The sequence below is a fragment of the Ammospiza caudacuta genome, chromosome 14 (genome assembly GCF_027887145.1).
Source record: "Ammospiza caudacuta isolate bAmmCau1 chromosome 14, bAmmCau1.pri, whole genome shotgun sequence".
Classification (NCBI taxonomy): domain Eukaryota; kingdom Metazoa; phylum Chordata; class Aves; order Passeriformes; family Passerellidae; genus Ammospiza; species Ammospiza caudacuta.
In genome coordinates, this window is record NC_080606.1 from 8709654 (window position 1) to 8722622 (window position 12969).

General features: G+C 39.4%; 1 protein-coding gene across 4 annotated transcripts in view; it reads left to right on the forward strand.

The window, feature by feature from the left end:
* Positions 1-12205, forward strand: part of ACSL4 (acyl-CoA synthetase long chain family member 4) — a 38246-nt gene extending 26041 nt beyond the window's left edge. For all 4 annotated transcript variants that reach the window (XM_058813977.1, XM_058813976.1, XM_058813978.1 and 1 more), the window contains 9 exons: positions 1040-1163; positions 1921-1992; positions 3562-3701; positions 4150-4322; positions 4529-4603; positions 4831-5022; positions 5534-5648; positions 6298-6455; positions 8243-12205. In XM_058813977.1, coding sequence (XP_058669960.1) covers positions 1040-1163; positions 1921-1992; positions 3562-3701; positions 4150-4322; positions 4529-4603; positions 4831-5022; positions 5534-5648; positions 6298-6455; positions 8243-8400 — 1207 coding nt within the window. In that variant the 3' untranslated portion in view covers positions 8401-12205. The remainder of the gene's footprint in view (positions 1-1039; positions 1164-1920; positions 1993-3561; positions 3702-4149; positions 4323-4528; positions 4604-4830; positions 5023-5533; positions 5649-6297; positions 6456-8242) is intronic.
* The last annotated feature ends 764 nt before the right edge of the window (positions 12206-12969 follow it).

A 12969-nucleotide genomic window follows, 5' to 3' on the forward strand; every position in this document is an offset into this window, starting at 1 on the left:
TTACCAAGTTTCCTCGTGTTACTGTGAGATCACTACTTTTTAATTTATAAGGAATATATCTTGTGTGTGTGAACTTTCCTTGTTTGAACAATATGCCCTTCTAGCTGTTTTTTCACATTCTGCTCCTTTTTTATTTTTATTACCCTTAGCTCTAAGTCTGTGATGGATTTTTGCACTTTTGAGTATCAGAGGATACCATGAGATGAGAGATTCCTCCTCTGGTGCAACTTGGGACATGCCTTTAGACATTTTCAGGCACCTCCAATCAGTTTATGAGCATGTCAGGGCCTAGCACTTCAGTGACCTGGAGACACCACTCTGGGTGCACATGCTGCAGAATCTGCTGAAGTACAGTTCAGTGGAGGAGCAGAAAAGTAATAAATTATGCACTGACAACAGTAAAACCAAGTGCAGATTCCTTCACATTAATGTTTTGATGAAGTTTTTCATGGAAGTGTGTGTGTATTTGTCTTTGCATTCACAAAAGGTTCAATAGCTGAAATAAGCTCTGATGCCAGACTGCTGTTGGGAGAGGATATAAACCCAGAGCTGGGTGCTGAAATTTGCTGCTCAGTGACAGCTCTGAGGTTCTTGCTGAGAAATCTCTGAGCTGTTACTTTCTGAAACCAGCCTCAGTATGTCAGTAATCAGCTCTCTTTCTAGTAATGTATCCTAGAAGAAGATGACAGACAGGGCTTTGTAAATCATTGGTCATTATTGTAAAGTGTAATTACTTCATCCTTAATTTCATAACTGAAATGAAACCTCCCACAAGGAGAGGAAATAGCAGTAAAGGACTAAGAAATCAGAGTTTCCTAGAAAACAGGGCAAATCCTGTAATTTGAACTGATTTCATTAGGGCAGATTTCCCCAGTTTGTTTCTATACTGTGGCTGAAATCACACCTACTTGTGTGCAGGAGAATAAGCTCACCTGGGATTCAGGTCAATCAATAAGTAATAACTAAGCACACAATAAAATGGTTAAATGGCATTTTCAGTCCACTTGTGACTCATGGTTAATTATTTTTTCTTTCCCAGACCCAAGGACACTTACATTGGTTATTTGCCTCTGGCCCATGTGTTAGAACTGACAGCAGAAGTTTCCTGCATCACTTATGGCTGCAGGATTGGTTACTCCTCTCCTCTCACTCTCTCAGATCAGGTGAGGGCTAGCAGAGCAAGGTGGGGAGCCAACTTCACCTGGTGCAGCCTGTTCTCTCCTTGCTCAGCTTCCTCCTTCAGTCCAGAAATGCTGATGTGTATGGTACACTTCAGAAATGTACATTTTTTTCAGAAAATTATGCGAATTAACATTCCTGGTGAACAACAGTGGTGGGTTGTACCATATAAATTTTATTAAAACCTTTGCTTTTATGATACTTAGGATATCTAAAAGCAATCCTAAGAAATGCCTATAGCATTATCCCCTGGATAACAGGGGAAGAACAGCTCTTAATAGATCAACTGAACTGTTTAAAGTGATCTTAAGTTTTGGTCTCACTTTATCAGTTCTTTATCCAGTTACTGCAGATCTTCTATTTGGCCCTTTGCCTTTTTCCCTTTAGCAGTTCAGATAAATAAGAGTGAAATTAGCCAGAGTAGATACTTCTGTATGTTTGCTTGTAGAGAGATTTGCATCAAGCCAAACCAAGTTACCAAAGGAAGATGGAGGAGAAAGCAAGTAGTAGAGGGAGGAAGTAAGAAAAAGATAAACAAAGTGAACCTGTAAAAGATTGAGTGTTTTGGTTGAAATAGATCATTACCCTTTCCTTAACAATGGGGGCAAAATGCCACAGGAACAAGGGAAGATATTTGAACAAATTACATGCTAATATATCTCCTCCTTTTGTTAGTCATTTAGTTTTCAAGCACTGTTTCCTTTTCAGCTTCATAAATTTACATTTTTTTCCTTATTACAGTCAAGTAAAATTAAGAAGGGAAGCAAAGGAGACTGTACTGTACTTAAGCCTACACTGATGGCAGCTGTGCCTGTAAGTATGCAGAAGCAGATATATCCAGCAAAAAATTTCTGTCTTTTTTATGCTAGAAAAGTGTATTTACTAACATGTTTTGCTCTTCACATGTAAGTAACTGTCACTAATAGGGAAAGAGCAAACAGACATTCCAGCTCTTGGTGGATTGGACTGATGAGCACAAGAGACTGGCTGTACTAAAGCCAAGATCCTTTTTGATCCAAACCTGTCAATGTTTCAGTAGTTACAAGTGGTGCTTTACTGAGCTACTGACACAACAATAGGACACAGTCAGAGTCTGGAACTCCTTTTGCAGAGGGACAAGCAGGGTGGTGCTGGCCAAGAGGGAATCCACTGTAAAAACAGGGATATTTGGCTCAGTCACAGACTCAGCATGTCAAAATAACACTGAGCTGAGTCTCTCTGCTGTTCTCAGGGCTGGCAGGCCAGGCTGAGCCTTCTCTCACAGGAAAGATCAGGAGGCTGGAACTCCTCCTGCTTCTGCAGGTTCCACTGCTCTGGGAGTGACCAGGCTCCTGCACTCCCCAAGGCTGTGGTGCTATCCAGGCCAAGGTGCCAAGGCCCTCCCCACATGTGCTGCCATCACAGGTGCTGCTTTTAGCATCCTGTCACATCTGTGGCTCATAAAACTGGTAGCACTGGGTGTGCCACATGGTGGTGGGGAGTGAGTGGGAGGATGTAATCTAATTTAGGAATACTGAGTTTTGGTTGGATCTGGTTGTTCTGCAACATCTTAGAATAGCCAAGAGTTTTAAAATCAATAAGTCCACTTGCATTCTTTTGTTTTATAAAATCATAAGTAAATGAAGAGGCTTGGTCATCATCAGAGAGTGACAATAAGTATGTCTGAGAACTCCAACACTTTAGAAAATATTCATTTAAATGTATTACATGGAGAGAAGTCACATAAATACTTCAAAACATTGTGCTCCAAAACCAACTTGAAGGAGCCAATCTTTAAACTTCTATTAAATACTTCACCGGCCTGAGCAATGTTTTAGGTTCTGTGTATTTGGGTGACCATAAGCTTATTATTTTAATGGAAATTAATCTTTGGTCTGGTGACAGAATTGTGGTGGATTTTTGTCAGATAATCAGAATTACTGCAGCCATGTTTCTCTGAAAGTTGAAGAGCTCTCTTGGAACAGGAAATGGTGCAATGAATTCTTAGTTCACTCCCTTGCATTTAACAATTGCTGTGGGTAAAGTACAGCATCAGCACTTCCAAGCAGGACACACCATGAGGGGAATATACCAACCTTTAGCAAAGACATTGAGTTAAACTTGAATTTAAAATTTTCTAAATCAGTTTGTCACAGTTGAAGTACAGGTTCAGGTGTAAAGAGCTCCAAGCTGCACTGGTCTATAAATTGGCTCATTGATCATGTTAAAAGCATTGCATTTAAGCACTGCCTAACCCCATCATATAAAGATTTCACTCTTGTTATCCATTTTAAAGGAAGGATAATTGAGAGGGTGGAGGGGAGGGGAGTTTACTTGGGATTTAATTTACACATGCTGGTCTGTCTCATGTGGTAATTTTCCTCTTTTTTAAACTTTTTTTAGGAAATAATGGACAGAATTTACAAAAATGTCATGAGTAAAGTTCAAGAGATGAACTACATTCAGAGAACTCTGTTCAAGATAGGCTATGACTACAAATTGGAACAAATCAAGAGGGGATATGATGCACCTCTGTGTAACATGTAAGTAGTAGCATTCTTGGGCCAAGGGTGTGTTTTGCCTTGGGATCTGTTAGGACAGTGTAAAAGAATGATCCTCTGAGCTATCAGACACTCCTCATCTGCCATGCAAATAACATCTAATGAGTAACTGACCTAGTCCCAGTTCTTACTGGAAACAGCTGAGATGTTTCATGGTAATGACTAATCTTCCAAGCAGCTGCCTGGTTAATTTTCATTGCATTGCTTTTTTTTTTAATGATAAAACTGGAATGTTTGTTAAGCTACAGGAACTCTGCCTCCTCAAGTGTTACACAAGAGGCAATGGGTTTGATTAGCCCTGCTGTCTACTAAAATCTGGGGAAAAGTTAATTTTTGAGGCGTTCCAGATCAGAAGGGAGGAAGAAGGTTTGTCTCTTCTTACAAGAATGGCCAAGTGAATAATTTTTAATGCTTTTTGCCTTCTTTCCAGACTATTGTTTAAAAAAGTCAAGGCCCTGCTGGGAGGGAATGTCCGAATGATGCTTTCTGGAGGAGCACCACTCTCACCTCAGACACAGAGATTCATGAACATCTGTTTCTGCTGTCCTGTTGGGCAAGGCTATGGACTGACAGAAACCTGTGGAGCTGGAACCATTACAGAAGGTAGTTAAACACCTGTGGAAATACAGAAGTGCAGAAATAGATATGGATGGGTGTTTGGTGATTCTTAATTTTTTTTTAAAAAGTCAAAATACAGCTATAATAGTACAGTTGTAGTTTTGCAGTAAAGTAACTTGAGATAAGATACACCCTATTCATATTTCAAATAACAAAAAAATCTTGTTTTTCTTTCTTGTTTTCTCCCTAAGTTGCTGATTACAGCACTGGCAGAGTTGGAGCTCCTCTTATTTGTTGTGAAATAAAACTGAGAGACTGGCAAGAAGGTGAGAGTAGTAATTGTTCTGATTTCAGAGTAATTAATTCAGCCTCTGCCTAGCTGGTATCTTTGCCAATATGTTTAGCTAGGTGTAACATATGAAGAAATTACTCTTTATCTTTGATAATAGTCATCAGCTAGTGTGCTTTAACTCCAAACTGAAGTTTCAAAATATTTTCTTGGCAGAAGGATATATAAGGGGTAAATAATTGCTTGGGACTGTGTTGTTTTCAGGAGGCTATACTAATAAAGACAAGCCTAATCCTAGAGGTGAAATTATAATCGGTGGCCCCAACGTCTCCATGGGATATTTTAAAAATGAAGAGAAGACAACAGAAGAGTTTACTGTTGATGAGAATGGCCAGAGATGGTTCTGTACAGGAGATATTGGGGAATTTCATCCTGATGGGTGTCTGCAGATCATAGGTGGGTCTCAGTTTTTGATACCTTAATCTGTTACAAAGTATTGACTAACCATAATTATAAACATGTTATTAATACTGTTGGCTTTGCCTGGGCTAATCTACTTAAGGTTACCTATTTACAGAATCAGTGTAAAACACATTTCTGGAAGTCCTCATAGCTGGAGTAAAATTTTGGAAGTGATGCCATTTCCTGTGACATTTTCATCATCTAAATTTAGCACATGGACTTTAAAGAAAAAATACAAGATTAACTTTTGGATTCATTACAAAGTTTTAAAATCAGAGTCCTTTCCTACAATCTGTGTGACGAGAAGTGTAGTACTATAACACTTTATACAGAAATCTATAAATTTGGCAGCTTTTAGCTGCTTTAAAACTTGTCCATTAACATCTGGCATAGCACAAAATACATAGGTGGTATGTATGGAAGTGAGTGTGTGGAAATGCTCAAGTTTAAATGAAAAAAGGTTTTCTAACAAGGTTTTCTTTTTTTCCCTTCCCCTGCCTCCTAGATCGTAAAAAGGACTTGGTAAAGCTCCAAGCAGGAGAATATGTATCTCTGGGCAAAGTAGAGGCAGCACTGAAGAACTGCCCATTGATTGACAATATCTGTGCTTATGCCAAAAGGTAGGAGAGGTATTAATTTAAAAATTCTGCTTAGAGTAAACATGAAGTACAGGCTCTGATCCAACCCTCTCCATCAGAGTACCAGTTACTAATATGTCTGAAGAAGCACAGCTTTCCAGATTCCCTAAAAGCTGAAGAAATTACCTGTTTTTCTGTTGGCATTTCTCCTATCCAGATATGCCTCTGTTCCATCCCATCCCTTCCTTAAACAAGTATATATCATTATATGTGGTTATATTTAACATGTGTTCTGGCTGTCAGAATCCCAGTGAAAAGTTAATCTGGCCACATTGCACCTGATGCAAAGCTTTCCAGTGAATTTTGGAAATAGTCCCAGTATATTCCCCTCTCCCCTGTGTGAGAGGGAGCTGTAGAGAAGTGGTTAAACCCCAGGTCTAGCTGGGCAGCTAAACTGAGACGTGCATGAATGAAATGACAGCAAAGCCTCATTCTGATCAAACCTGATGTTGTAAACCAGCTTAAAATATCTTCTTGATAAACCTTCAGATGTGAAGACTTAATGCACAAGAAGGGTTCTGTATGGTGGAATAACCTGGGCATTTGTGGGTCCAGCAGCAGGTAATTTACACCCTGAAATGAAAGTCTTGACTGAACCTTTTTTCCTTCCTTCTCTTGTCTTTCTGTGTAGTGACCAGTCCTATGTGATCAGTTTTGTGGTCCCTAACCAGAAGAAGCTGACAGCCTTGGCTGAGCAGAAGGGCATCAGTGGGAGCTGGGTGGACATTTGTAACAATCCTACAATGGAAGCAGAAATACTGCGAGAGATTAAAGAAGTGGCAAACAAGAGTGAGTACCAAGCACACCCTGCTGCCCATGGGGCTTACCCAGCAAAAACTGCATTATCCTCACTAACTGCTCCTCCTCCTGCCAGCTCCTCTGTATCTGCCAAAACTTAATGGTTTATTGAGGCAAAGACCACACAAAATTGTTCCATATTATCCCAGGAATTTACATAATACTGGTTGTATTGATTACTATATTACTTGTATTTTTTACAAATTATCTGAAGGTTTTTTCCATCTTAATTCTGGAGACAAGTTTCTTGTCTAATATGGTTAAAATAAGGCCAAAAAGAGCCATTAATTAGAAGAAAAGTTGCAAGGCATTTGCTGGCAAGGAAACTGGTTAAGCAAGAGACTTCAAAGCATTTTTTCCCCATACAACTTTGTTCCCTACAGCTTTGAACAGCCATGATCCTTGTGGTTGTAGAGGCTTAAAAGCCTGCTGCTCCTTGCTGTGGTACTGAAGAATCAAACGTGTCATCAGTCCTTTACAGGACAAAAAAATGAACAAATTCAGTAGGAAAGTCTCTAAAGCATTGGCACCTCATACAAGGAAGCAGTAAAAGCTGCACTTAAGCACATGCTAAGCACTTTGTCTTGAACAGAGAGGAGAATCTGCCTTCTGAAAATGGGAAAACAACAAGAAAGGCACTGTTAAGTCTTACCTTGAAAAAAATAAATCAATCCATATGCTTAAGGCTTAGGTTTAAACACTTTAATCCCTTGGTTTTTTATCATGAATTGGGCAAATTACTATCCATATAGCTTTGTATACTTAAACCCTTTGCTTATATATTCTTTCTGCCTTCTAGATAGTAATCTGCTATTGAGATACATCTTAATTATGTGAAACTTTTTTCAAAACTATTTTAAAGAGGTAGTTCTACGTTCTTAGCAGAGCATGATGCACCTTCATCATGAGCAGGCACACATGTGAGTGTTGTGCATCAGCACATGCTGATAGCAGCTGAAGTTAGAAAGGCAGAGGAGCTGCTGGGTGCCGCTGCTGCTGCCCCCCAGAGGCTCTGCTGGAATTCAGCTACAAGTCCATGGCTGTGGATCCCATTCCCAGCCTGCCTGCAGGAGCTGGTAGCAAACTCCATGTGGTACTGGGCACATGCAGCAGCTCCCTGTGCTGTTCCTGCTGCTCCTGCCCTTCCCTCCTTCCCTTTCTCCCCCCTCTTGGGCTATTACCTGTGCAAGAGAGAAGCAGCCTTGGTTACAGTGAGGCTGTGCATGTGCCAAGCCACTGCTTCCAGCTGAAGGGAAAGTAAGTGGCTAATGTAACAAAAATACAAAGAAGTCCCTTTGTTTTGAACTCTAAACAGACTTTTAGGAATGAAAAAATATAGGAAAGAAACATTCAACCAGGCAAAGTGTAGAAGTACTCCATTATAATTGAAATATGAAGCATGTCCTGCTGCTCTGAGTTAACTGGTTATTCCATTCCTGTAACAAAGACAGAACTGTAGATTTCAGTGTGTGCTTTTCTGGCAGTAGTCTCAGAGCTTCAGGCTACTCAGTCATTTGTTTCAAGCTTTAGAGTTTGCATTGTCACATCCAATACAAGCTCTAAACACAGAGTGTATAAGAGTATTTGCACAGTAACCAGCACTCAGTGTTGGGACAGGATGAAATTTGCCTGTGGCCCTTGTGTAAGGTTATTTCATTAAGTAGGACAGCATGTTATACAAGCTACAGGGTGCTGACCAGATTTTTAGGGAACATGAATTAGTATTTCATTTGGCCTTGTAATCACAGTTGTGCTTTTCTTTGTTCTTGTCCCCTCAGTGAAATTAGAAAGATTTGAAATACCCATCAAGGTCCGGCTGAGCCCTGAGCCGTGGACCCCTGAGACTGGGCTGGTGACAGATGCTTTCAAGCTGAAAAGGAAAGAACTGAAAAACCATTACCTCAATGACATTGAAAGAATGTATGGAGGCAAATGAACAGCTCAGCTGACCTGGCAGCTGTGCAGGTGGCTCCTTCTCATGCCTCAGTTTTGGATGTCTGCACTGTAGATATCACACATTCAAAAAAGACACCAAATGGACAACTGTTTCTGTAGCTGCTATCAAGTAAACCAGAATATCTTAGACTCCAAATTGTTAATTGTTAGCAGATTAGACACTGATGGTCTTCATAGTTTTGTGTGATCATCTCCAGTTTTGAGACAGACATCATTATGTGAAATAGTGTGACCAGGTAATTGTAGTGTTTCTCTAGCATATTCAGACTGCTTACTCTACTTCTCTTTAACTCATGCTGAAGACTATATTTCAAAGAGGAAAAAATAATGTAATTGTGATGACTCTTCTGTCATAATAAGACACTTGTAATAAGATATTTCCCTCTAGCAAGGAGGGAAAAGGAATATCTAGTGTCTACCCTTCTCCATTTAAAAACAAAACCAAGACAACAGCAGTAGTCAAGAACTTGCTAGAGATCACTAATAACACACTGCTTGAAAATGGATGGATTCTTCTGCACATCAGTATCTTGAATATTTACAGTGCCTACAAAAGAACAGACAGTACACTTACTGAAATAAAGGTGAACTGAAGAGCTTTCTAAAAACAAGTTATAAGAAATTTCACTCAAGAGCATTGAATTAACTATTTCAACTTCCAACTCACCAAACAGGTTTTTACTTGCCACTGCATTTTAATTCAAGCAGAGCTTTCCACTGGACACAGAGTGTAAAAGAAAACAAAGACTTGCACAACTCTTGGGATGCTGATGAGAAATCAGTGCCTGAATGTAGAACTTGCATCTGGACTGGCAAACAGCTGTGAAACTGATGGGCAGTGGTCTCTAAACAGACTTGAAACTCAGAGTTTTTAGAAGTGTTTTGGTGGGTTTTTTTGAGAGGTGGTTGATGTTTTTAAGGCAATGATTCTCTAGACCTTCACCAACATGTGAGTACTGGTTACCTGGGTGTAACTTAGAGGACCAGGTTTTAAATGCCTGCATTCCTTTATGGAAGGTATTTCTGTTCACCTTTTAACTGTGCTAAGCATGACAAGGCAACCAGAAACCAACAGGGCTTTCCCTGTCTAGTCTTGTTTTACTTACAGAAAAGTAGTCTCTGGCCAGGGAATCTTTGTTTCCTGAAAACTTGTAAAAAGGGACAAATCACTCTACAGAAATTCACAGAGTTCATAGAAATGTTCTCTTATTAACTGGAAGTCACAGATGTGAAGAAGGAGGAAGATGTAATTTAATAATAGTTCATCATTTTGTGTGCCGAATCCTGTACTGTGTCTTCTTTTGAATTGTAACTGAGCTCCTGCATCCCTGTCAGCTCTTCACACTTGAACCATAAGTGCTGTAAAAAGTGCAGGCTCTTGATACTGTTCTACTTTGCACTTTCTTAATCGTTTTATATATGTTGCTTACATTTTGTACAGCTGTGGCCCTCAACTGCTCTATATTGCAAATTCATTTGAAAGTATTTATAGATTTCTATTCATAACATTTGTGTTGTGTATATGATGGTTAAAAAAAACTATTTGGTATTGTCACTGTACAGAAAGTAAAAGATTTTGTACATTGCTTCTCTTGAACACAAGAGCTTGCAATTTCAAGAGAAATTTTTCTTTTTCTGCATGTATATGTATTTTTATTTTCCAGTTAAAATAGACTTTGTCAAAAATAAACAATGCCTCTACACTCCTCAAGTAAAGCATCCCTTTTCCTGGGGACCAACTTCAAACTTCACCATGCACAATTTTCTCTGGCTAGTGCAGAACACTGCCTGCTGGCCTCCTAAGAACCCCAAGGGGAAAGAGAGAAAGAAAATCTGGTATATAAAGGTGATGGTATCCAGTTGTGCATGGAACTACATGAGCCACTAAAGGAAATAGCTTTTATAATTTTTTTTTTTTTAAGATAGACACAGTTGTTTTTTCACAACAGGGAATATATCCTATAGCAGTAGCAGCTTTTAAAATTACTTGGTCCTGGAGCCATGGTACCAATTTTTCCATGTTTTAAAACTGGTCTCTATTTAGTAGCCTTTAGTCAGCCTATTAGCATCGCAAAAGTGAAATACATGTAAGAAAGATACTTACACTTGAGTCTGTCAGCAGGTTCTAAGACTATATTTTTTAAGCCATGAATGTATTTATATGAAATGTATTTTATCTTCTGTGTCTTGGTTGACTGAGGATTGCTATTTTCAAAATATATGTACACACATAACACAATGTTAACATTTCAAAAGTGGAATACAACTTAAATGGTTCAACAAGTTTGTGTTTTTGAAGATCTTTGTATTGTTCCTGTTCTGTGCCTCACATTCTGTCTAAAACTGAATCTACCTTACAAAGCAGCAGCAAAGGGTTTATACTTCAGGTAATGAAAACCCAGCCTCCAGCAGGCCTGGTATTTTTTGTAAGGAATGAACTAGAGCTGGATGTACTGCAAAAGACAATTTGCTACATCATCAGCTTTTCAAGCACCTTTGGGGAAGGATTACATCAGGCTGCCTTCAAATGTGGGGATTGTTTGCAAATACCTTGCAGTTGGGCAAGAACTTTATCCTTCATTTTAATGAATCCTAAATCCTTTTTGTGACAGAGCTTGTGGAGAAGAAACAATGAGCAAGAATGTTTAATTTTTGCCATTAAAAATAAGGAACTAGGATGCAGATGAAGAGATAGTAAATAACTTCAAAATCACTCTGTGGTAGTTACAGATGCTGTTTATCTTGTGGTGGGCTGAAAGAACACACACCATGGGACTGAAATGTGAGGGAGAGGTTCATGTACTGGTGAGGGTTCCAGAAGTTCTTCAGAAAGCAGGTTAAGAATTTTAAATTATCCTTGTAAGACTGAAGAAATAAGTTCAAAGAGAAACAAAATGCAGTTTGGGCATATCTGGTGTAAGACTGGATTTAGGCTCTCTACCTCCAAAGCCATGGTCTGTCTGGAGAAAGCCAGAGTGTAACTAGCACAGCAGGGCACTGGGGAGCTTCAGCTGTGAAGGGAGATTGTTGTTTAGCTGGCCTGAGGAGGAATGGCATGTGCCACAGATGATTAACCTGCAACTCCATGCACAAGGCACAAAGGGCTGGCCCAGGGAAAGAGAAAGAACAGGGTCTAAGCTTGCACAGTGCAATGGATAATTTGGCATTTTAAAATAAACATGGGATTTTAACCAATTCCTTACTAAATACTGAACTAGTGAAGTCTTCAGAGTCTCAGAGTCAATGAAAGTTCACCAAGAGAACAGCCTTGGCACAGACCCATTGGTGGGGCTGGCAGGGACACTGCCTGTAACAGGCAGATGTCAAGTGGCTTGAAAGGGAAAAAACCCCCAAAAACTAAACGGGGAGAGGATGGAGTTACTCCCTCAGGAGCAGGTGAGGTGGTGTTTAACCCCCCATGCAGTCACAGTGCCCTTGCCAACACTCAGAGCATGACCTGCAGGGCACTGCCTGCCAGCTCCCCAGCACAAACTGCAATTCCAGCACACTGGCAGGCTGTAAAAGGTACAAGGTACAGAACACCGTTCACAATGTGGGTCACTCATTTTCACTAGGAAAAAAAAGACCATATCTACCACATCTCAGAACAAGTTTCAAATAACTGTTGTATTCTAACAATAAGAGTGTTGTTCTGCAATTACATGCAAAACAAGAAATAAATTCTCATTATGTATTTGGTTTTGTTGGGGTTTTTGTTTGTTTGTACCTTGGCTTTGTTAGGTTTTGGTTATTTTTGTCTGTAGTGGGGTTTCTTTTCAGTCATACTGAGCCTACCCCAAGGCTAAGCTCTATTTACATGACAGTGAAGCAATTTCCTTTTTGAAGGGTGAAATTAACACTCTCAAATATTAAAAATAATAAATCTCGTGGGTTTTTTTGCATAAGATGGTACAAAGGTAATCTACAAAATGCAAAAATGCAATCAGCAAAACTTGCAGTCACTGGCTACATGGAATTGCAAACACTACACAGAGTAAAACTCTGTGTAAACGTATGTGCATTAATAAAACAGATTTCCAGTTAACTCTGCTATTAGTGATTGCTTTATGACAGGAGTGCATCAGCCATGGAGGACCAGGGCTGACTGTATTAAATACACATTTATACTCAGCCTGTCATTTTCACACCATTTATTTGAATCAGTTCTGACAGAAATGGGGTAATGTTTGCACTATTGCTTTGCTGCTGGATGCTGTAATAGGTTGAATCTTGTTGCACTTTTACTGGGAAGAGACACATTTTGAAGAAAATTAAATCATTTTAGATTGATAAAGTGTTCAAATGAAGCTGATTATCACAGATAATTTATCCAAAATTGTCTTTGGTTGGAAGCATGTAGCCTTGACATTAGACCAGTGCTAATTAATTTGGACAAACAGAGCTCTGGCCACACTGTCTGATCCTCACAGACTTCAACTGCACTTTTAAAGCAAAAAATAACTAAAGCACCAAAACAAACAAAAAATGAAACCAAAAATACGCCACAAACTGTTGAGTTTTCCCCTTGTTCTCCCATTTTGAAACACCA